This window comes from Penicillium roqueforti (assembly GCF_015533775.1).
Source record: "Penicillium roqueforti strain LCP96 04111 chromosome Unknown scaffold_02, whole genome shotgun sequence".
NCBI lineage: Eukaryota > Fungi > Ascomycota > Eurotiomycetes > Eurotiales > Aspergillaceae > Penicillium > Penicillium roqueforti.
Genome location: NW_024067566.1, coordinates 31,211 through 52,285, shown reverse-complemented (window position 1 = coordinate 52,285; position 21,075 = coordinate 31,211). Strand labels below are relative to the sequence as shown.

The window sequence follows — 21,075 nt, the reverse complement described above, 5'->3', positions numbered from 1 at the left end:
TGGTTATGGTCTATGATCTATATGCAGTCTATATGCTAGCTAATAACATGTATGCGGGGAAATGACAAATATGCTCGATGACTAGAGGATCGAGATTCGCAGGTGCAGGGCTCCATGAATGAAGGGCTGGGTAGTGAATGTATGGCAAAATTTGGGGAAATAGTCCTCTAAGGAACGGAAGAAGTGAAGAAGGAAATAGTGAGAAAATAGGAGGAAAGATCGGGAAAGGGGAAAGCTCAAGTAATGAGGATCCCGAGGAGATGATGGCCTTTTGAGAGAAAGGATGAACAGACGCTCAACCTACTCAGCCTTCTTGGAAGCCTTGGTTCTCAACTTCATGAGACCGAACACCAAAGCGTATCCACTGAAGGCGAAGATCCAGGCGATACCAATGTTTCTCCATCCGGTGGTGTAGTTCTTGATGTGGAGAGTGTTAAGGAACTCGCTTCCAGATTTGTATTGGCAGACCTTGCAGGCGGAGGTAGCATCGGGGTTGAGCAAGTTGATACCCTTACCAGTGCCAGCCATGTAGTCCGACAGGTAATCCGCGCAGGTGCCGTTGGGCGGGTCGAAGAAAGCGTACTCATCTTCATTGCAGACGACCTTGGCACCCCAGATACCGAAGGTCAACATGCCGTTGACGACGTAGTTGAAGGGGTTGAGGTAGTACATCCAGAAACGCCAGAACACGTTGAGCTCATCGTATGGAACCAAGACACCACAGAAGATGACGAGGGTACTGATGATCAGAGGGTTCACAAGCGCAGCGAAGGTTGCGTTGGGCGAATAAGCGGCGATGAATTGACCAATACCGGTGTAAATGAGCTCGTAGACCAACATCATGAAGAAGGTGGCACCAGATCGGTTGGAGTCATGGGGAAGTCTCCAAACGGGGTAGTACCAACAGGCGAAGTAGAGAACGGCACAGATGCAGAGGTATGGGAACTCGGAAACAATCAATCCAGTGACGAAGGCAATCCAGGAGTACATCTTGGACTTCTTCTCGCGAGTATCGTAAATATCACGACGCTGGATGAAGAGAGGTTGAAGCTGGTTGATGACACCGGGGGCGACGAAAACGAAGTTCCAGATGGAGAACATCTTCAGATTCAGAGCGATGATACTTGGGCCAGGACGCCAGAAGGAGAAACCATTGAGAGCGGCGGAGATGATGTGAAGCTCGAACTTGTTGTTGATGTAGTCGGTGTTTCGGAAAAGCGCGACATTCATCCGCTGGGTGACGATCTTGATCTGGTCCCAAAGAGGCATAGAGAAATCATAACCATCATCGACTGTTCCGGGGGGCTTGGAAGCAGCGTCCTCAATCATTCTGTCCAGTTCCGTGATCATCTGGCTTTGCTCAGGGGAGTCGAGCCAGATCTGATGCCAGTCCTTGTCCTTGACAGCCTCGATACCACCAGTAACAACGTCAATCATGAATTCAGCTGGGTTGGACTCGGTAGGACAGACGGCACCGTATTGGCCAAAGTATTTCTTGATGCTGCTCGCATTTTCACCGATGTCTCCAAAGTAGACAGTCTTTCCACCCCTTGCGAGGAGAAGGAGAGTATCGAATTGAGCGAAAAGCTGCGCGGAAGGCTGGTGAATTGTTACCTAGAACATGACTTGTTAGCAATATGATCTTGTAGTTGAGGAGATTGAAGACTTACCAAAACAGCTTGACCAACATCAGCCAATTTGCGAAGGAAACGAACGGTGTTATAGGCAGATTGTCCATCCAGACCGGAGGTGGGCTCGTCCAAGAAGATCAGAATACTAGGCTTGGAGACCAGTTCGACACCAATTGTAACACGCTTTCTTTGTTCGACACTGAGACCGTTTCCAGTGGTACCAATCAGAGTATCTGCCAGGTCGTGGAGCTCGAGAAGGTCGATGATAGTGTTAACGTACTTGATCTTTTCTTCCCGAGGGGTGTCGCGAGACTGGCGAAGGAGGGCAGAGAATTCAAGTGCTTCTCTCACGGTTGCAAATGGCTCGTGAACATCCAGTTGTTCGCAGTATCCAGCCATTCTCTGGAAAGAAACCGGGAGCTCACGGCCATCGACCATGATAGAACCGTTGATAGTACCGTCTGTCTTACGCTGAGCAAGCACATCAAGCAGTGTCGTTTTGCCTGCACCAGAAGATCCCATGAGAGCGCCGAGCATGCCGGGCTTGACCCATCCGTTAATGTTATCCAACAGCACGCGATCACCGGTGGGGGTTGAGACAGTGTATGTGAGGTTTCTCCAGGTAAAGATAGAGGTGTTCCGGGTGAGATTCCCTTCGTCAACCTCGGCGGGGGCATCGGGGGTTTCGTGGTTGCGGGCCTTCTCGTTGCGTTGCGCCTCTTCATCGCAGATGGCAGCATTGTGCGCCTTGAGTTTCTCGCGGGGAATGAGAAGAGAAGCACCACCGTTACCAGCTGCTTTCCAGTAGGATGTGAAAATAACTGTCAGGACGGCGAAGAAACCCCACCAGGCCCAGACGACACCGAAGTTTCGCCACAGTTGAGAGTGTTTGTAGTGAAGGTATCCAAGATACTGATCGCCGGTCACAAAGTTCGCGCCTGGCAACGCACCACCAACACCCGCACAAGCTTGGTTATCAGCTCCGACGTCTTCGTAGCCAGGGCCACTTGGGATCAGGTTGCGACCAACACAGGGGAATGTGCGGTCATGGAACTCGTTCGTCAGGCCAGCTTGGAAAGCATAGGCAAAGGGATTCGTGTAGTACACTTCGAGGAACCAGTTCTTCATCTTAGGCTTGGGAATCATGTAACCAGCGTACATGACAATACCCTTGACTGCAGTTCCTGAGATCTTAGACGCGGCTTCGAAGGTACTGAAAGCGGATCCAATGAATCTGAAGACAGCCGTAATACACTGAAAAAGTCATAGTTAGTCTTAGTTCAAAGAAATCGAATGAGAAACGACGACTTACCAGAGTTGTCGAGAACAGAATAATCCAGAAGGTGAAGAAAGCAGCCGCAGTGTGTTTCAGGCCAGACATCCAGTAGATGACGACCGAGAAGATAGTGCACTGGAACAACAGAACCGGGAAATCCGCCATGATTTGAGCCAAGGAAAATGCAGCCGGGTGGTACATAGCAAAGGCCTTGTGTTTGAGCAAAACCGGACGACCCTTGAAAGATTCAGTCACCTCAGACATGGCAACGATACAATTGTACAACAGCGAGAAGAAGACAGCACCACCCTTCGTGAAGAGACCCAATGAGTTGTCGGGCGAGTCATAGAAACAAGAACCAGCGATCAAGGCCATGATACATGAACAAACTTGTTTGATGATGAATGTTGACATATCACCCCACAGAATCTGGTACTGTCGCTTGGTGCATGCAATGAGCTGAGCCCAGAAACTGATAGTCAGACTACTACCCTTGGGCAGGTGGTTAGACCTTTCCCACGCAACGGACTCCTTGAATGCCTCTGTGCGCTCGCGGCAGATTTCGGAGTCGGGGTAGTCGTATGTTGCAATCTCACGAGTGTAGATGCTGGACTTTTTGTATTCAGCCATAATGGCATCGGCAGTTCTGGGGAATGTGCGTTCGCATTCGGGTCGGACTCTCCGCTCTGTCGGGACTGTCAAACCAGTGAGGAAGTCACCTATCGTTGTGTTAGTTGGTGTCGGGGTTTTGACAGATGCAGGAAACACTTACCGACGTTTGCTCCCTCGGTGTGGATGAAGCCAAGCTTTTCCATGAAAGGTCTGGCTTCAGTTGCAGGACCATAGTAGATCTGAAGTCCTTCGTCAAGGACAAGGACCTTGTCGAAGAGATCGTAAATTCCATTTCCTGCTTGGTAGAGGGTCACAATGGTGGTAAGGCCAAGAACATCAGTCATAGCACGAAGGGCCTTTGCCCACTCCAATGCAGTACTGGCATCCAGACCACGGGTACTGTTATCCCAGGAGTAGATAGAACCCCTGGTCGCGAGACACTCGATGATAGAAACACGCTTCCGCTCACCACCGGAGACACCACGGACGAACTCATTTCCAACCTTAGTACCGGCGGTGTGAGAAATTCCCATAGACTCCAGAAGGAATGCTTTCGTCTCGGCTGTGTACTCATCGACACTGACTCCTTCGGGAAGATGGAAAGGAACCTTAAGTCTAGCCGCAAAGTCCATAGTCTGACCGACTGTCAAGCGGGGGTAGAACAGCTCTTCTTCTGAGTTCATGATAATCTGGCCATGATAGGCGGAAGCTTCCTTGGGAGTCATGCTTCCGAAACGCACGTCACCCGTGATGGAGTGGAAACCTTCGCGTTGATTCGTGAGCAACTTGAGCAGCGTGGTACATCCTGAGCCCGGACGGCCGAGCACAAGAAGCATTTCTCCGGGCTTGACGCATCCATGACTCTCTGACACAATCGACTTGAGCGGGGGCTTTCGGCGCCAATCCTTGATCAATTGAGGAACGTTGAATTGCGAGATCATGTTTTCGTTGACGGCGGCTTCGGCGGCAAGAACATCGACGGTTAGGTTCTGCCATGTAACACCCAGCTCGCGCTTCTTGAAGCCAGCTGCTTCATCCCGTTCTGCGTTTCGGATCACATGGGATGTCATGTGCCAATCCGCCGCCTTCTTCTTGGGGGGTGGAGAGTCATCCTCATTGTCGACGTTCAGAGTCTCGGTACTCTTTGATTCGTGAAGGTTGGGCTGGGGTCCGTGGAGGGTCTCCACGCTGGTGAAATCGTGAGTGTTGAGCTTGTGGACGGGCGTATGGTTCTTCTCGTCTTCGTCATTGTGATATCCGCTGTGCAGCGACGCATCATCGGGATGCTGCTCCATGATGGGAGACTTTGAAAGAGTGGAGATTGGTCAGGGAACAAAAAATTATTATAAGAGCAGAAGTAATTAAATTGGGAGGACTAGCATATTTATCTTAGAATCTTCTGCAAAGGGGGCGAGTTATTATATGTGCCGACTCCAGACCGAGGGAATAGGAGATCGGAAGGGCGATATTGAGCAGTGGCCTGCGATTGGCTGAGACGATTTGTTACCATTATTTCGTTCAGTATTGCTGCTAATGTGAAAGATGTTGTTTTACTCCTATGAATAGATCCAAAGTAACCTGGAAAGCGCGGCACAAAGGCCGAGTTCCATAAGGGAACCCACTTTTGGGCAAATCTTGGGTCCAGTGAACTAGTTGTATTCCAGGTCTAACCAATAATGCCTCAACAGATAAGCATTGGAAGCCGGAAAGGTCCGATTCCTCCGACTTCTATGGAGTACCTGTCTGGATCCATGAGGCTTTTAGGGCTTCTAGGGCTACTATTTGATTGATGCAGATCACAGTACAAAGTATGGTGCATGTTTTGGCGATTGTTCCCACTTCTCGTTTCATGGTGGATCACTACCAGCTGAAATTGCCGGGCAATACTTTGTATGAGTGGCTTCGAAACCTCTACGCGATGTTCGTCATCCGTGGCGATTGAACGAGCTATAAGCGGATATATGTTTATATGTCTTCCGGATAAAAATTTAAAGTTCTAGATTGAGGCGCCTTGGCGAAACCAAAGTTCCCCCTCAAACGAACTGCCAAAGCCAGTTATGCCTAGTATGAAATAATCAACAATGCCGAGACGCGGAAAGCGTGACGATTCCGCAGGGTGATACGTCCCGATAACCGGGTTCCCTGACGATCCCGATCTACCCGGGTCTTATCTAATCGGATTCTAGCCCGGTCCGTGTTCCCAATCAGGCAATATGCGCCCTCGTTCCCAAAGAGGCAATTTGCGACTGCCTGTCTAGATCCGTTTTGCGGGTCTGCGCAACATCTTGCGTGTTGAATGAAGAGGTCCAACGGTTCTGACATTTCGTTCAGTTATTAGCACTGGCCGCGTCTATGTAACCCCCCACCTCTAGACCAAACTCTAACGAATCAATTGATACGCAGTGAAATGATTTTTACTTCCAGGGGTTCGTAGGTCCAGGCCCCCCACACATCATGTATAAATGTAGTTGGTTTATATACGAATTTACACCGCAAGAAGCGTTCTAATAGTGCTCTGCTTTTTGCCTATACCTTGTTTACCTACAGCAGTCTCTTGTATCCCCACCAAAGTTCCAAATGAGTAATTTCCACTCTGGGAAATAGCAGGACTCGCCGCTACTCTCGGAGACCGACATTTTGAAAGGTGATCCGTGCTTGAACAAGTGGAGATTGATCGGCAAGTCACTTCCATTGGCCGGAACTGGCTCGGCTCCGTTATGACGACTTTTGTATGGGAAGAATGGTGAATTAACGAGGCCCGTAGTAAGGGGGGGAATTTGTTCTTGCTAGGCAGATTAATTGACGCATCGGTATTAAACCGGGTATTCTTATATATTCTTCCGGGAATATCACGTCATGCATGCCTTGGGGCTGCTGGGGGTCTCAACCACATCAAAGACATGCTCCTGAGTGCCATCCAATATACAATCTACTCCCAAAGACTGTGAGCTTGGACACGACAGCGCTTCCAGTGTAGAAGTACTTCTTCCCCGTACGGAGTACTCCGTACAAAGATGAGCACTAAAGATCAGATTACTCAATGAGCAGCGGGGTCGGACGACGGGGCTACCTTGAGAGCTAGTCTCACATTGTACGGAGTACCGGAGCCATACGGAGCACTGGATCAACAGGCTGCTCTTGGCTCAGGTGGGTTGTGGCAGGTGGGGTGGAAGAATTATCGAAAGTCAGACTCAGATGTATTCACTTGGGCCCATACTTATTTACATATAAATATCCTCAAGACGACAGCAACGAATGTTCACAATCTGTTCATTCAGCTTCCCTATGGTCAGAAGGAACTAACTTCTAGTAGCGATGTGTATTCAAGGGCTGGATTGTATCCCTTGACTGAACAGCATCTCACTAAAGAATCTTTGACAGGGGTGTAACTAATCTTATGCATGGAGATAAGAGGTGCATTCTAGCATGATCAGAATATGTCTCATACAGTAATTGCGCGATCTTCATTCAATAATTGCGTGTATCAATCTGATAATTGCAACAACCCTGCAGATGTCAAGTAGCGGATCAAATGTACAACCCTGTACAACCCTCAACACCATCCGTAAGTCTAGACACGTCCGTCGCGTACATTCCCTCAAATTCCCCACGCCGAAGAAAAACCTTCTTCCCATGAGTGCCTTCAAGCCATCGGAATGAGCTAGACCCATGCCTGAAGTTCCCCGACATGAGGGTCTTAGCCCCAGACCCAGGATGGCAGATAAGAAGGCCTATCAGGCACAAAGCACGAAACTCGGGGATGTAGATAAGAAGGCCGTGCCAGGCATTATTGGTCATTGGAAAGGGGTACTCTCTCTTCTGCTAATCCAATCCAAGAGTATCAAGCACTCCACTACTACTCTAGTCAGGAAATAGTAAGTGACCCTTCAGACAGATACCTTGTTATTACCTACAACAGCATATTGACTAGTTACGTAGACTTGACCACTAACACACAGGATATATATATTTCCACCTTGGAGTCAACGACCAGCAATTCCACCTCAGTTCCACAGCAATTCAAGAAGACAGCTCAACATGAAACTCACTACAATATTCGCCACCATCTCCATCTCGGCTCTGGCAGCAGCAGGCCCAGTCCCACTCAATCCTATTAGAAATAATAACCGACGAGGCCTCCTCCCGACCCCCATGCAAGCTGTGGAGAAACTTTTCCCTGGCTCGGGGATTCCCCAGCTGGCCGGGAAAGTTGAGAAGACTTTCAATATTTGTACGTACATGGCTTTTGCTTTTGCATCGTGGTAACTACGACGTCGGCTACTGAGACATACTCCGGTTTCTAGGATTGAGTGAGTCATAGGTCCTATGTCGACGATGTATCGAGGCGCAGCTAGATGGTGTATTATTATTGGGTGCGGAGTATAGGATCGAATTGCTAGTTATGGGGCGATGGGGTTGATGGTGTTTTATTTTGTTTATTTTTTTTTCTCTTGTGGGTTGTGCAGCGAGTCTGGCATGATGTTCCTTACGCTGGTTCCATCTTATATCCATTTCTAATATTTCAGAGGTGTTCAAAATGAAGGAATTGAAAAACTGCCAAAAAAAGAACAAGACTGGGGTCTTCCAGGAGAGATGGTGATTGGTGGACAGAATTAGTCCTGCAGGGAAATCCATAGTCATGTGACTCAGTCTGATAGGGCCGTAGTTGGGTACTTTGGTCCTGAGGTCCTCTTCTTCTTTTCCCTAGTGCTCTGTTGATAGTTTTTGATAGTCAATACGAGTTTTATTTCTCTTCTTCTGTTTCTTCCGGTAAGAAGATATAATTGTTATTTTTCGTTGTCCAATGAATCATCATTCGCCAAAACATAGATCGAACAAAATGCCATGCAAAAATTGGACATTGTAAGTCCATAGATTATGTACCAAAGATAAAACCATCCCGACTAAAACATGTCTTCCATATCCAAGTCAAGGAACTCAGGATTGCCAACCGCCATATCCGCCGCATTAAGCACATCGTCAATAGCATCCATGCCAGCCCCATGATCAAGTCCCATATCCTGACCTACACCAATACCACCCCCATCCATCCCAGCAGCCGCCGCATCCGCCGCCGCCTTATCCAGCATCTGATTGATATTATCCGGATCATCCTCATTGACCGTATCACCCGAAACACCAGCAGCGGAAGGCTCAAGATCCATCCGATCCTCATGCCCCTCAACACCAAGATGCATATTCTGAATAATATTCGAGACGTCGATGTTCGAGACCTGCGACGGCGGCGCCATGAGCATATTAACCCGTCGCGCAAGTCGCACCACGACCTCGGCGCGTAGCGGATCACTCTCGGAGATCTTGGGCACGTTCTCGTGCTGTAGTGACAAGGCGTCGCGCAGCGTCAGGATCGCGCACCGTGGTAAAGCCTCCTTGCTTGGGTCGACTGGGTGGTAGTTGTTTTGGTCGACGGCGAAGGACTCCGTCATCGGAGCGCACACCATCGTCGTCGCAATGTCTAGCGCGATATGTCCGTTACCTGCTTCGCTCTGCTGCTTGACTTCGTCGATTATCGCGCCTAGCACACGTGTTGCGCCCAGCATACGAATCCCTGCTAGCACCTGCCGGTGCGTGTATGCGTGTGGGGCCATGCTGATTCCTGGGTTGGCGCTCCAGAGGACGAGAGCTTGTAAAGTTGTGCGGATGCTGGCTATTAGCCCGCCCGCGGAGTGGGACGTCCAGGTGTCAAGTTCGGAGCGGCGACAGCTGCCGACGCGGCGGAAGGAGATGTATGGCTCCAGGGCATCGAGGATTGGTTTGATGTCTGTCCGCGACTGGTTTCTCGTTCGGACATTTTTTAGTTGCTCTTCTAGTGGACAGCCGGTTATGTTCAGGACTGTTTGGTGGATAGCTTGGGCTTCGCCGGAGATTGAGTTGGGTTTAACGAGGGAGTGGAGGGTTTTGATGGGGATTGTGGGGTCGGTCTCTGATTCCCAGATGTGATTGCCCAGCCATGTCAATGCGACGACTAGGGACGGGAGGAGGAAGGGCTCGAGCAGATCTTTATGGCGGTTAGCTAAGTATCCAGTGGAAGCGATCGCGTGAAGATTTTCTTACATTCAAATCCGCCTTTCAGAGTGTCGAAATCTAGCTTTCCGGACTCGCACGCCCCAAGACTCTGATCGAACAATGTCGTCACAAGCATGTAGAATTCGTGTGGGCTGCAAGAGGACATGGTCTCTTCACTGATGCCCTCGGCAATGAACAGAGCTCCGATCCAAGCGCCGAGATCTTTGTTTTGCTTCTCGCTCAAGTCGCTCAGCTTCTGGCTGCAAGCGCCCCGGTCCAAGAGTTTCAACAAGAACGAGTCATTGTTCGAGATACCCATATCAGTAGGGCTCAGATCATATCGGTATTTGAACGCAAGAACGAGCAACAAGATACTGCCAAATTCATCATAGACAGGCTGATTTTCGCCTTGGTCCTCGTCCCACTTCCAGGAATCAAGGACAGCGCAAAGAGGTTGCAATACTTGCTTTGTATTGCGGAAAAGCAACATGACGTCCAAAGTCTGCGGGCGGCGTGAGAGCGAATTGCAGATATTCTTGAGCGTCATTGTCTCTTTTTGATGACACAAATTTTGCATGACCTTGAAGAAGTTAGCATGTTGATACTCCCAGGAATTGATATCGGATCGAACATACATCGACCACAGCGCCAACTATCGCGCCTGCATTACCCTCCATCGACTCGATCTCACCAATAAGTTGCTCAGCACGTTCATGATTGTTATTGATTTGCGAAACGAGATCATCCTTGACATAAGGGCCGCCACCAGGCAGTGTCTGCATGGGATTTTCTCCGAGAAGCTGTTCAATGCTGGATTCTCGTATGAGCTTGTGCGACGCACAAGCGAAGAGGAACTCCTGGCGAGCATCTGATAAAACACTGCTGCCCTGCATGGAGAACATCTGAGAGAAGGAGGGGAATGCGTTCGGATCCAGACGGCTTAAGGCGTGGCTGATACACATTTCCATGGAGATCGGCACCATGGATGCTGCCGAGATGGCTGCAAAAAAGGCGGGGAGCTTGTTGACAAGGAAAGACCGGAATAAGAGCATCGTGCGGCCAGATTCGTTACGATACACGCCGTTGGAGAGAACATCAAAGGCGGCTGTGATGATTTCCTCGATGAGAACGTCATTGTGGCCCTGGTAAGGGTTAATCAAATGTTGTAAACAACTCTGACTAGAAATCGTGTCAATTGGACTTACCTGGTATCGATTGGTGAGGTAGTTGATCAGAATAGTGTCATCGACCAAAGGACGTCCCACGACCTGTTACTAGTCAGCCATGAACCAACATCGTAGCGTAAGATAATCGTACCATCGAGTTGATGTACACATAGAGCCCAGCTCTAGTGTTAATAACGGGGCCATCCATGACGGAAGACTCAAACTGGAGGGCATTGACATTAACACCGTCAATAGCAGGCCCACCCAAAGCCTTAGAAGGTTGACCGGGGTAAAGATGAAACACTTTCTGCAACCCCTCCAAACGATGCCTCAGCGGCAGAGAGACATCGATACAGAGAGGCAAGTAGCTTGACAAAGCCTGTCCTAGCTTCGCCTTCAATTCTAGAGGATATCGTTAATAACGTGTAACAAACACGGAAACCACATATACATACCTTGATTGTAATCACTGGACAACACCTCCAGCCCTTTACCAGTCCCCGACAGAGCGGCAAGCAGAATCCCCAGCGACTCAAACAACGAGACCGCATCAGGCGACCCCATCAAGCCACCCGTCGCGTGCTCAGAGTCAGAGCTGTGATTGTGCCACGCCACGACGGCCAGAATCCAGTCTACGGTAGCCGAGTATATATCCGCAGCTTCGATGACAGTTTTCGGGATTGACCCGGTGGATATGAACACCATGACATCCTGAATGACTTTGATATCAGTCATGAGCGTGGACGGTTTGTGCTTCTTAGCCTTGGACGGAGAGCCGTGTCCCTGTCCCTCCTCACCATCGCCATCACCAGTCCCCAACGCATCCATAACAGAAGAATGCTTCAGCAAACTCGTCAGCGCAGACGAAGACCTAACCCTCCCAATCTTGCACAGTCCATCGACGTACAATGGCAAAAGAGGGTCCCAGGTAACACTGGAAGAAGCGCGAGCTTCAAGGAGCAGATCAAGGAGCTCGTTTTCCTTAACCGGTGCGCGGGCAAACATCAGCCCGGACAAGTCCGTGAACTCGTCTATATCTATACGGTTCGCCAAACATTGGTGGAGGAAGGTCCTCCATTGTTCGGGGATTGCCCTGTCCGACAGCATTGTCATCTCCACAACATAACACTGCGCCCCGGATGTTGTAGAAATAGGAATTGCAAGTTACAGACTCGCGCTAGTCATTTTTCTTTAGAGGAATAGGTCACGGGTTTTGAGGCTGGGAGGGATAGCTCTTTCTTTGGTCGGGGCTCCGAGGCTCGTGAAGTTATTACGTAATCACCGCGTGACAAAGCATATCCATCAGCACGTGACTTGTATCTTTGGGTGCAAGCCACATTTTGATAGCCACATGTTCTGAGACAGCATTGGTAGGCCTTGGCAAGTGCTGCAGCACTTGTCAATGGCTAAGCGTTGGACATGACAGATTTAACACCTGATTTGGATCTATAGATTTCTCTAGGGTTTCATGGGATTGAAGGATTGAAAGTTTCATGCAACCGTAGGGCTCTACTTTGATCTACAGTTTACAGGGCACAGGTATTTTTGAATCATTCATTGAATCTCGTTATCATCATGACAATCCCAAGTGCAGAACCAAAACAAACAGCGGTGCTCAAGTGGGGATATCAATCAAATGCAACAGGGGAAAAACCAAGCGCCTCTATCCATAACCCGCTTGACATAAAGGGTAAAAAGCTATTTTGAAAGAAAAGAATAAAATGCATCGAAGCTGCCTCTCCTCAAAAGAGGACAGAAATCATCACAGAACACCGCCCAGAATAAACGGGAGGGCGACTGATCTACCACCAGTCACCGTGCTCCTTCATGGCCTCAGCAACCTTGGTGAAACCAGCAATGTTGGAGCCAGCCACGAGGGAAGGAAGCACGCCCTCGGTGGGGGTGACATACTCCTTAGCAGTAGCAAGGCCGTTGTTGAAGCAGTCCTCCATGATCTTCTGAAGACGGGAGTCGACCTCCTCGCGGGACCAGTTGACGCGGGCGGAGTTCTGGGCCATCTCGAGACCAGACACGGCGACACCACCGGCGTTGGCGGCCTTACCGGGAGCGTACCAGATGGCAGCAGCGCCGGGGTTGGCAGTGCGGTGGGCCTCGAAGACATCGATGGCATCCTGGGTGGAGCCCATGTTGGAGCCCTCGGCGATGAACTTGCAGCCAGCGGCGATGAGAGCCTTGGCCTCGTCGCCGGAGACCTCGTTCTGGGTGGCGGAGGGGAGAGCGACATCGATGCGGCCGGTGATGTTGGTCCAGGGACGGGCACCGGGAATGTACTTGAACTTGGAGCTGAAGGTGGCCACGGTGGCGAGCTCGGAGATCTGCTTGCGCTCGACCTTGATGGCGGCAATGGCGTTGATCTCCTCGACGGTGAAGGAGCCCTCCTCACCGTTGAGGATGAGGGCACCCTGGGAGTCGGAGAGGGAGACGACGGAGCCGCCGAGCTCGATGACCTTGAGGGCGGCGTACTGGGCGACGTTTCCGGAGCCGGAGACGGCAACGCGCTTGCCGGCGAAGGACTCCTTACCACCGGAGGCGTACTTGATCATGTGGTCGACGTAGTAGACGAGACCGTAGCCGGTAGCCTCGGGACGGATGAGGGAACCACCCCAGCTGCCGCCCTTGCCGGTGAGAACACCCTCCCACTGGTTGCGGATCTTCTTGTACTGGCCGAACATGAAGCCAACCTCGCGGCCGGTGACACCGATATCACCGGCGGGAACGTCGGTGTCGGCACCGATGTGCTTGCACAGCTCGGTCATGAAGGAGACACAGAAGCGGCGGATCTCGCTGTCGCTCTTGCCCTTGGGGTCGAAGTCGGATCCACCCTTGCCACCACCCATGTTCAGGCCGGTCAGGGCATTCTTGAAGATCTGCTCGAAACCGAGGAACTTGAGGATGGAAAGGTTCACGGTGGGGTGGAAGCGGAGGCCACCCTTGTAGGGACCGAGAGCGGAGTTGAACTGGACACGGTATCCGCGGTTGATTTGGACCTGAAGGAGGGGGGGTTAGAATGTGGCAATTGATCGAATATCTTTTGACAAGAATCTTACCTGGCCTTGATCATCCTCCCAGACAACGCGGAACTGGATAATGCGCTCGGGGACGGAGACGACCTGGAGAGCCTTGCGGTACTCGGGCTTCTTCTCGAAAAGAGTGGAGTTCTCGAGGGTGGAGGCGAGCTCTGTTTCGGGAATGTTAGCTGAGTCACCCCGAAATTGTGGAGCCGCACGCCGGGAAGATGCCGACGGTAAAGGAATTAAGCCGGGCAAAAATTGTGATATGGCATTGGCGTGGACAAGGGAAAGGGAAGAGACATACCCTTGTAGGCCTGCTCGAACTCAGGCTCGAAGGGGAGGTTCTGGATCATTTCGGCGGGTTTTTAGTCTCGGTTACTCTGCTTTTAGGTAGGGTAGATCAATGCTAGGCAGTGATCTGATGTGATTATGATATTAGAAATTGCCCACGAGCAGAGTATAAGACAATCGAGATTTTGGAGAGTAGATGGAGGAAGAAGGAGGGAAGGGGATGATTGTACAAATATATAGAAATGTGGAGAGCCAGACTCCAAGCCGGAGTCGGACGACAGATTCCGGACGATGGGGGGAAAAGGGACGGGAGTTGGTCGATGAGCCTACAGTCGACGACCATGCCAGAAGACCAGGTTGCACGAATTGGAAGGAGAAGATCCCAAGCGAAAGATGAAACCCAATGGTTTCCAGTGGTTTCCGTGGGAAGCACGTCCGAAGTTCGGGGCCCGAACAATGTTATCTTATGGTTTAAGGTCACAGAATTTGCACAGAATTTGGCTTATCTTGCCCACATTGGACTACCTCGAATCTTCCCATCAATCATAGCCCGTGGTTTCTTCCTAAATCTTCCTTGTCTGTGAATATCTCTTCCGCGATCCGTATTCTCGGAGAGGACCGATCCGAGAGGTGAAAAAATATAATTGAAGTGAATGTAACCTTGTGAGGAGGCTGAACCTCTAATGCATGCGTGGACTGTGCATTTCGTAGTTACTAGGAAGTCCAACATAGTATCTTCGAGCTATCTTCGAGCTATCCTCATATGAATATCCCTATGGCTATGGATTGAATCGAAAATGAAGTAAATAAAAGTAAAATAAAAGAAATAAAAAAATAAAACTCGTCTCCGCCACTCAACTCGGCAATTTCACTCGGCTGCAGGCTGGGTCACGTGTCCACTATACCCAAAGCGGCCCCCCAAAACGGGGCCTGCCACTTTTAGCTTACCGAGCTTATCTGATCGTCTTTGCTTTCTAACACTTTTTACTCATTTTTCCTTTATCTACACCCTACGGCTCGTCCTTTGCCCCACTGGATCAGTTGAACTGAGGGGTAGAGGGGTAGAGGGATGGAGGGGTGGAGGGGTAATTCCAGACCTAAATCTAGTCGGAATGAGATCAAAAAAGTTGCTACAACATATAGAATGCTCATATTCATACATACACAGAGTAGCCAAATCCATGGAATATCGAATACCCGCACCAAATCCCGGTCCAGTCAATCGCCCCCGAATAGTCATCTCGGACTGTCCAGGGTTTGTCCTTTCCCCCGTGGGTCAGGCACCAATCCCGTGTGATGCCAAGACCCGGTTAACCGCATTGGAGCCCCGATGGTCGGCGCTGCCGTGGACGTACTTCGGAGTACCTTTAATATCAGCTCTAGATTATCCTAATCTTAAGGAAATATATTGCAGGATTCGACTGCCTCTACAGAGTACGAGGATAACGATCATACGATGCAAATAAATATAAAATAAATAGAAAGGAAGAAACAAATGCCAACATCCTGATCCTTTACACATTGCTAGATCCTAGATCATGCCACGGTCCACCAATCGAACGGGTGCCCGCTACAGCTCTCCGCCAAAACTCAGACGCGCCTCTCCACTCCTTGTTGATAGCGATTTGCGGAGGCTGCGTGTTGCTTCCTGGGGTTGCGACAGGAATCCTCACCGAGAAGCCAAATGTAGAATCACTCACACGGGATGCTCCGTCTTTTTTACTCCCGAGGTCCCTGTGGTTTGATCTGATCTATAACTACTCCGTACTCGCACGAGAGTTCGCCTCGGTCGACCTCCAATTCATACTCGCACATGACCACATGTGGCCCGTGGGACAACCTTGGGACCCTCAGGACCCAGTGGATTTCCGTTGCAGATCCAGAAGCTTATCTCCGTTAGAGCTCTCTAGTCTTAGGGTTGACTGTGGACTGTTCCCGTTACTTAGCGTCTGCATATGCGTTCTTATCTTGCAGATTCGGATGTTGGATCTTGTGGGTTCGACAACGTGCTTGCAGAGGGTTGCAACGTGGAGACCGTTGGGTCATTTAGTTCGTCGGGTAGATCTCTTAGCTTGTCTAGCGTCTCCATGTTTCACTTATGCCGCTTGCTATTGTAGAGATTCTTGGATTTTTGACATAAATATTCTATAATTGGACGTCCTTGTGCTCCGGACTTGCCATGACGTGATATCTGACGAATGGGAATCTGTGCTTCCAAAGTTGTCTTGACTGATATTGAATATCTATTCAATGATGTACATACTCCGTACAACGTAAAGTATTCTCCGCTATGAACATGATTAATCTCCAGGGCTGAATTCATCTGGTCAATGCACACCCCAAAGCATGGTCCACCATATATTTACCGTTCAAACAGACAATAACCATAGGATATATCTCCGGAAATTCACCCATGGGTTTAGTTAACAACCACATATTTATGGGACAGTGTGTATAAAGATAGTCCAACCTAGCGCTTCAACACCGATCTATATACGGAGTACAGACCCATCAGCGTTTCAACCAAGCCACGTGGAAATAACACGAGCCTCACTTCCACGCTAACATGACACTAACTTAACTCATCGACACCACGATATCCAAGCCCATCAGACCCATCCCAGTCATCATCAACACACCTACTCCATTCAAAAATATGCACATCTACGTTATCTATGGATAGTATACGAGTATCAACTATGCATTTCATTTCCCCAGATCAGCCCAGACTAGCCCAGACCAGGAAAACGGCGTTCTCCGCAACAAGCGATCCCGCACACCAGCACGAGTCCATGACAGTAGCAAATTTCCCATTCGTCCAATATTTCCCTATCGGAGACACCGTGCGCCCATGACACACGGTTTACCCGAGATCGTCAGCTGGGGCCCTGCGTTCGTTTCTGCCGGCCGAGTGGGTTAGAGATCGCCACTGTCGCGCTATTCGCGGGGTACATACAAAGAAAGTAGCGGAGTACGGAGTACGGAGTTTTGAAGCGAGGATTTACGAAGCCCTGTTTGTGGAGGGCTTGGGGTTATCCATGTCTAGCACGAACTTAGAAGAACTTGAGTTACGGTCTATAGAAATCCTCATCGCTCACTTGCAGCATTGCAAAGTCGTAGAGGGATACGAGTTACACGGCATGTCATGTCATGTACGAAGTGGACATGGATGGCCAGGTAACTAGAGGAGATGGATCAGATAATGCGATGATCTTCGCGCTGTTTGCTGGTTAAGTATTGTTTTTCCTATTCGTGTCGGGGATGTTGATCTGCTAGAGATGTGCGGTGACACGTGTCGGCTGCCGGGTGTGGGTTGATATACCGTTTTCGACCCTGCATGGATATATAAACGCCGGCGATCTTGTCGCGAAGGGGTGCAAGTCCAACGTTCACCGTTTTCTCCCATCTTGGGATTGGTGTGGTACATGTTCTTCGCCACGACACATGTGCGAAGGATGCACTGATCGCGCGTGGCAAGTTGCGATGTTGTGACACCTACTTACCACCGGCATAATTCGACGCTTCTGACATAACGAGTACATAGGGCGGTCGGCGGGAACCCTGTCTGTATGGAGTACTCGTACACTCTTGGCAACGAAGCCCGGTCGCCAACTCGCTGCGGAGCTTTATCCGAATACCCACTAGCTGCAGTGCAGAGGGCTTGGTCATGCGACCATGCTGTCTCTGTCTTGGAACGACACATATCCATGCAGACCGGCTTGTTTCAAATGCTTTATACCATTGGCATAGGGTATGGTAGTGTGGTGATTGGGCAGCAGCTTGAGATTCCCCTTAATCTATCTACCCGCTCCGCAACCTTTACAGGGGTATCCGCGGAACTGAGCGTGGATACTGCGTGCGTACTAGTTGTCGTCGCGCTTGAGTTGAGACAGGCTATAGCCTCTAGCAGCTCAATGGCGTCGGCCGAGTTGTGTCACTGTTCTGGGTTGGCTCCGCTCCGCAAGAATGGCAATAGGTTGTCATCACTAGCGGGTATACCAAACTACCGTCTTGGAGAATATTGTGGTCTTCGCATATTCGCATAAACATCGGCGAGACCGTGCAGCGTGCGCACTATGATCGAATTGGCAAGAGCATCTCAGGCTGTGATTTGTGATCACACTTCTTGCCAGTTCGTGATTCCGACTGGCTGACTCGAACTGCAGTCCTAGCTCAATAGAGACACATGTCATATATTGTAAAGAATCGCCCCGTCACCTGTCAAATGGCAAACGAGTGGATCAGATTGGAGCTCCGCATGTGGCGAATTCCACGGGGAAGTGAGTGAGAATAGATTGATCGGATGGCTAGAATTCACAATATTAGAATTGGTCAGTGATGAATACATTAAACTCGACCCAATCGAAATAGCCGACAGTATAATCTCGAAAAAGAAAGCGCAAAAGGGGAATGCGACGCACATAGTTCCGCCCTTTACTTAACCCCTGGCCCGGCGCCACCAGATTTTGTGCAGCTGAAGGGACCCATATCGACTCCAGAAAAGGAGTTACAAAAACTCGCCCGCACACAAACTGCGATTTGAATTCTTAATCAGTAGACAATATAAAGCAGGTCGCCGTACTCCATACGGAGTGCTCCGTATTCCGTACGGGATGGTCAACCCCCCTAAAGATCAGCTCTGTCATTTCTTATCTGGGAGGCGCGATCGGGTCAGAGCTTGACCTCCCCGCTAAAGGGGGATCTGACTCTCACAGCTCGATGAGTGGCCCCTGCTCTCCTATGTTCTGGCCCTTTTTTAAGTAGATCCTAGCGCGTGTGCTCTAGTGACGCCAATATGGGGCTGACTTTGCAAGCTTGTGTCATATTGCGGCCCCTGAACAAATGGGGATTGAGGTGGAAGAAGTACTCCGTAGCCTTGCAATGCATACAATCAGAATAAGGAATGTTCCCGGATCGAAGATCGGGGTCGATAACAACAAAGTGGATTCCGGGTCTTGCGTGCTGCATGCGATGTTGAAGAACCCGGTTTGTGGGAACTTGGCAGGGAGGAGGGGTACATGGTATACAGATCAACTCCCTGTGTTTGATTTAGATATGAAACCCACTATCAAAACGTCACTCTTAGTGTGATTCTTGATTCAATTATTGCGTCAAGTGATACCGAAACGAACTACCCTGCAGGGTTCAATCTATTTAACGCTATGCTCTGACTAGTCGTCCACTTAATACTGAGGCAATGCTGACATGGAATAGGCAGGCGTTCTCTGGTCTAATATTATTTCAATCATGACTAGGCGCCTTGCAGCGAGTACCAGCCCGGGTTGAGATTGGTTGAGCACATACCAGGAGGTCCCGGTCTTGAAGGGGCCCCCTTTTTTTCCCTTTCTGATCCAGCCTGATCTAGTTACGCTTCGATGCAGCTATGTCATGTACCCGGACGCCTTTTATAGGAACAGGTATTATTAGCATGCCCGGATCCGGGCCAATAGGACGTGCCAGACGTGCAAAGTAATTGATATCTGTGACAAAATAGGGAGTTATCCAGGATTGAGAGCCTTCCGTATCGGGAATGTATGTGGTAAAGGTGTAATATAAGCGTAATATATTAATATATCAAATAAAAATTCCCAAAACCTGCCCTAGATCGATATCCACCGTCGACCCGTGGTTAAGCAGATCTCAGAATGATTGGCCTGACCGGATAGACCCGTCCTCGATGGATCCGATTCAGAAATACTCCGTATAGAGGTTGAGTGCGTCTCTTATTAGTCCTACAGACCCCGTTTCTCTTCTATGGACGTTCCAGAACAATTCTGATATCTTTTTTTCTCTCTGAATTTACTTCAGTTCTCCCGTCTGGTTCCTCTTCTACTTCCCTCCCTCTGCCTCTTGAGGTATTGGAATTCACATGTATGTCTCCGGTTCTTTTGCTTCATACATAATATCCCCAATGGGTATTCCGTGAACATCCCCCAATCCTCACCTGAACATCCTAGATGGTTCCCTAACAGATGTCCATCAACAAGCCCCAATCTCGTGGCGGACTCGGGACCATCAGGGATCTGTTCCGCTCTGCACCGCCCTCCCCAACCTCCCCTTCACGACGTCGAGTCTCTCTCCTAGTTCGTCGAGGTAGGGATATTTTTTCCAAGTAATCATTCCCCAATCTATCTTTCACCCACCTACCCCTCCGGTTCCTTCAACTTGGGGCCGCAATTCGACCCCACTGGATTCCCAGACCTCGGGAAAGAGGCGCAGCCCCAAACAGACCAAGAAGAGAGAGAACACGAACTAAGCAAAGCATCGGGAAAAGGAATAGACAAGTAGATCCTCCAGGACTACAAACTGCAACTCCAGCTCCAACTGCAACCTCGACCTCGACCTCAACATCCTATTCGGACTCACCTTCACCACACCCATCTATGAGCTCCCATCCACAAATTGACCCGGCCCCTGTGATTGGTTTAGCCGACGCCTCGCCAGGGTCAGACGACAACTCCGATATCTTTGAATGGTATCCCCGCTATCAAAGCTGTCAACGCTACTTCCTAGATCACGCCCAGCACAGCGCCCCCGTCCAGGCCCTCTCCACATTCTTAAACATCCGACTCCCCTTCCAGCGCCAACCTCACCCAATCTTCAACTCAACCTCGACCCCTTCCAACCAACCCTCCCCACCCGGCACACAACCCTCAGGGCCACCCCCCATCTCATTGATCCCTTACATCCGCCGCCTAGTCGCAACCGGCATGGACTTCCCCGGCGTGCTGCACGGCTTCTTCGGCGACGACTGGGGCAGCGGCGTGGGACCCATGCACGAGCAAGAGCGCCGCAACTACCTCTTCGCAGCCAAGAGCGGCGGCTGGGCCTCCGTGAAAAAGGACTACGACATCCCCCCGCTGGAGACCATACCGTTCCTGCGTCCGTTGCAGGGGGCCCTGGACGCCGAGATCGAGGCCGCCGAGCGCAGCTGGAGTGAATGGCTCGCTATGGAAGACTGGATGGTTGGTCCCCGGGCGCCGGATATCATGCACGACTCGTCCTCGCAGAACTCACTGCCGCGGAGTGCGCGCAGCTGA

The 21,075-nt window shown here is 50.2% G+C and overlaps 6 protein-coding genes across 6 annotated transcripts; 2 read left to right on the top strand and 4 right to left on the bottom strand.

The window, feature by feature from the left end:
* Positions 1-300: 300 nt before the first annotated feature.
* LCP9604111_1473 (uncharacterized protein) lies at positions 301-4,814 on the bottom strand (the record flags this gene model as incomplete). The annotated part of the gene is made up of 4 exons (XM_039068843.1): positions 301-1,614; positions 1,671-2,885; positions 2,944-3,626; positions 3,680-4,814. 4 exons carry the CDS (start codon positions 4,812-4,814, stop codon positions 301-303), a joined length of 4,347 nt encoding a protein of 1,448 aa, XP_038931600.1.
* Positions 4,815-7,233: 2,419 nt separating this feature from the next.
* Positions 7,234-7,829, top strand: LCP9604111_1472 (uncharacterized protein; the record flags this gene model as incomplete). The annotated part of the gene is made up of 5 exons (XM_039068842.1): positions 7,234-7,326; positions 7,385-7,394; positions 7,459-7,526; positions 7,607-7,750; positions 7,824-7,829. The coding sequence occupies 5 exons, from the start codon at positions 7,234-7,236 to the stop codon at positions 7,827-7,829; spliced, it is 321 nt and encodes a 106-aa protein (XP_038931599.1).
* Positions 7,830-8,423: 594 nt separating this feature from the next.
* Positions 8,424-11,819, bottom strand: nut1 (putative RNA polymerase II mediator complex subunit Nut1; the record flags this gene model as incomplete). Its single annotated transcript, XM_039068841.1, has 6 exons — positions 8,424-9,538; positions 9,595-10,126; positions 10,182-10,688; positions 10,752-10,814; positions 10,864-11,114; positions 11,168-11,819. 6 exons carry the CDS (start codon positions 11,817-11,819, stop codon positions 8,424-8,426), a joined length of 3,120 nt encoding a protein of 1,039 aa, XP_038931598.1.
* Positions 11,820-12,514: 695 nt separating this feature from the next.
* Positions 12,515-14,097, bottom strand: LCP9604111_1470 (glutamate dehydrogenase; the record flags this gene model as incomplete). The annotated part of the gene is made up of 3 exons (XM_039068840.1): positions 12,515-13,720; positions 13,781-13,911; positions 14,049-14,097. The coding sequence occupies 3 exons, from the start codon at positions 14,095-14,097 to the stop codon at positions 12,515-12,517; spliced, it is 1,386 nt and encodes a 461-aa protein (XP_038931597.1).
* A 4,179-nt stretch (positions 14,098-18,276) lies between these two features.
* LCP9604111_1469 (uncharacterized protein) lies at positions 18,277-18,681 on the bottom strand (the record flags this gene model as incomplete). Its single annotated transcript, XM_039068838.1, has 3 exons — positions 18,277-18,342; positions 18,457-18,567; positions 18,625-18,681. 3 exons carry the CDS (start codon positions 18,679-18,681, stop codon positions 18,277-18,279), a joined length of 234 nt encoding a protein of 77 aa, XP_038931596.1.
* Positions 18,682-20,418: 1,737 nt separating this feature from the next.
* Positions 20,419-21,075, top strand: LCP9604111_1468 (uncharacterized protein; the record flags this gene model as incomplete). Its single annotated transcript, XM_039068837.1, has 1 exon — positions 20,419-21,075. The coding sequence occupies one exon, from the start codon at positions 20,419-20,421 to the stop codon at positions 21,073-21,075; it is 657 nt and encodes a 218-aa protein (XP_038931595.1).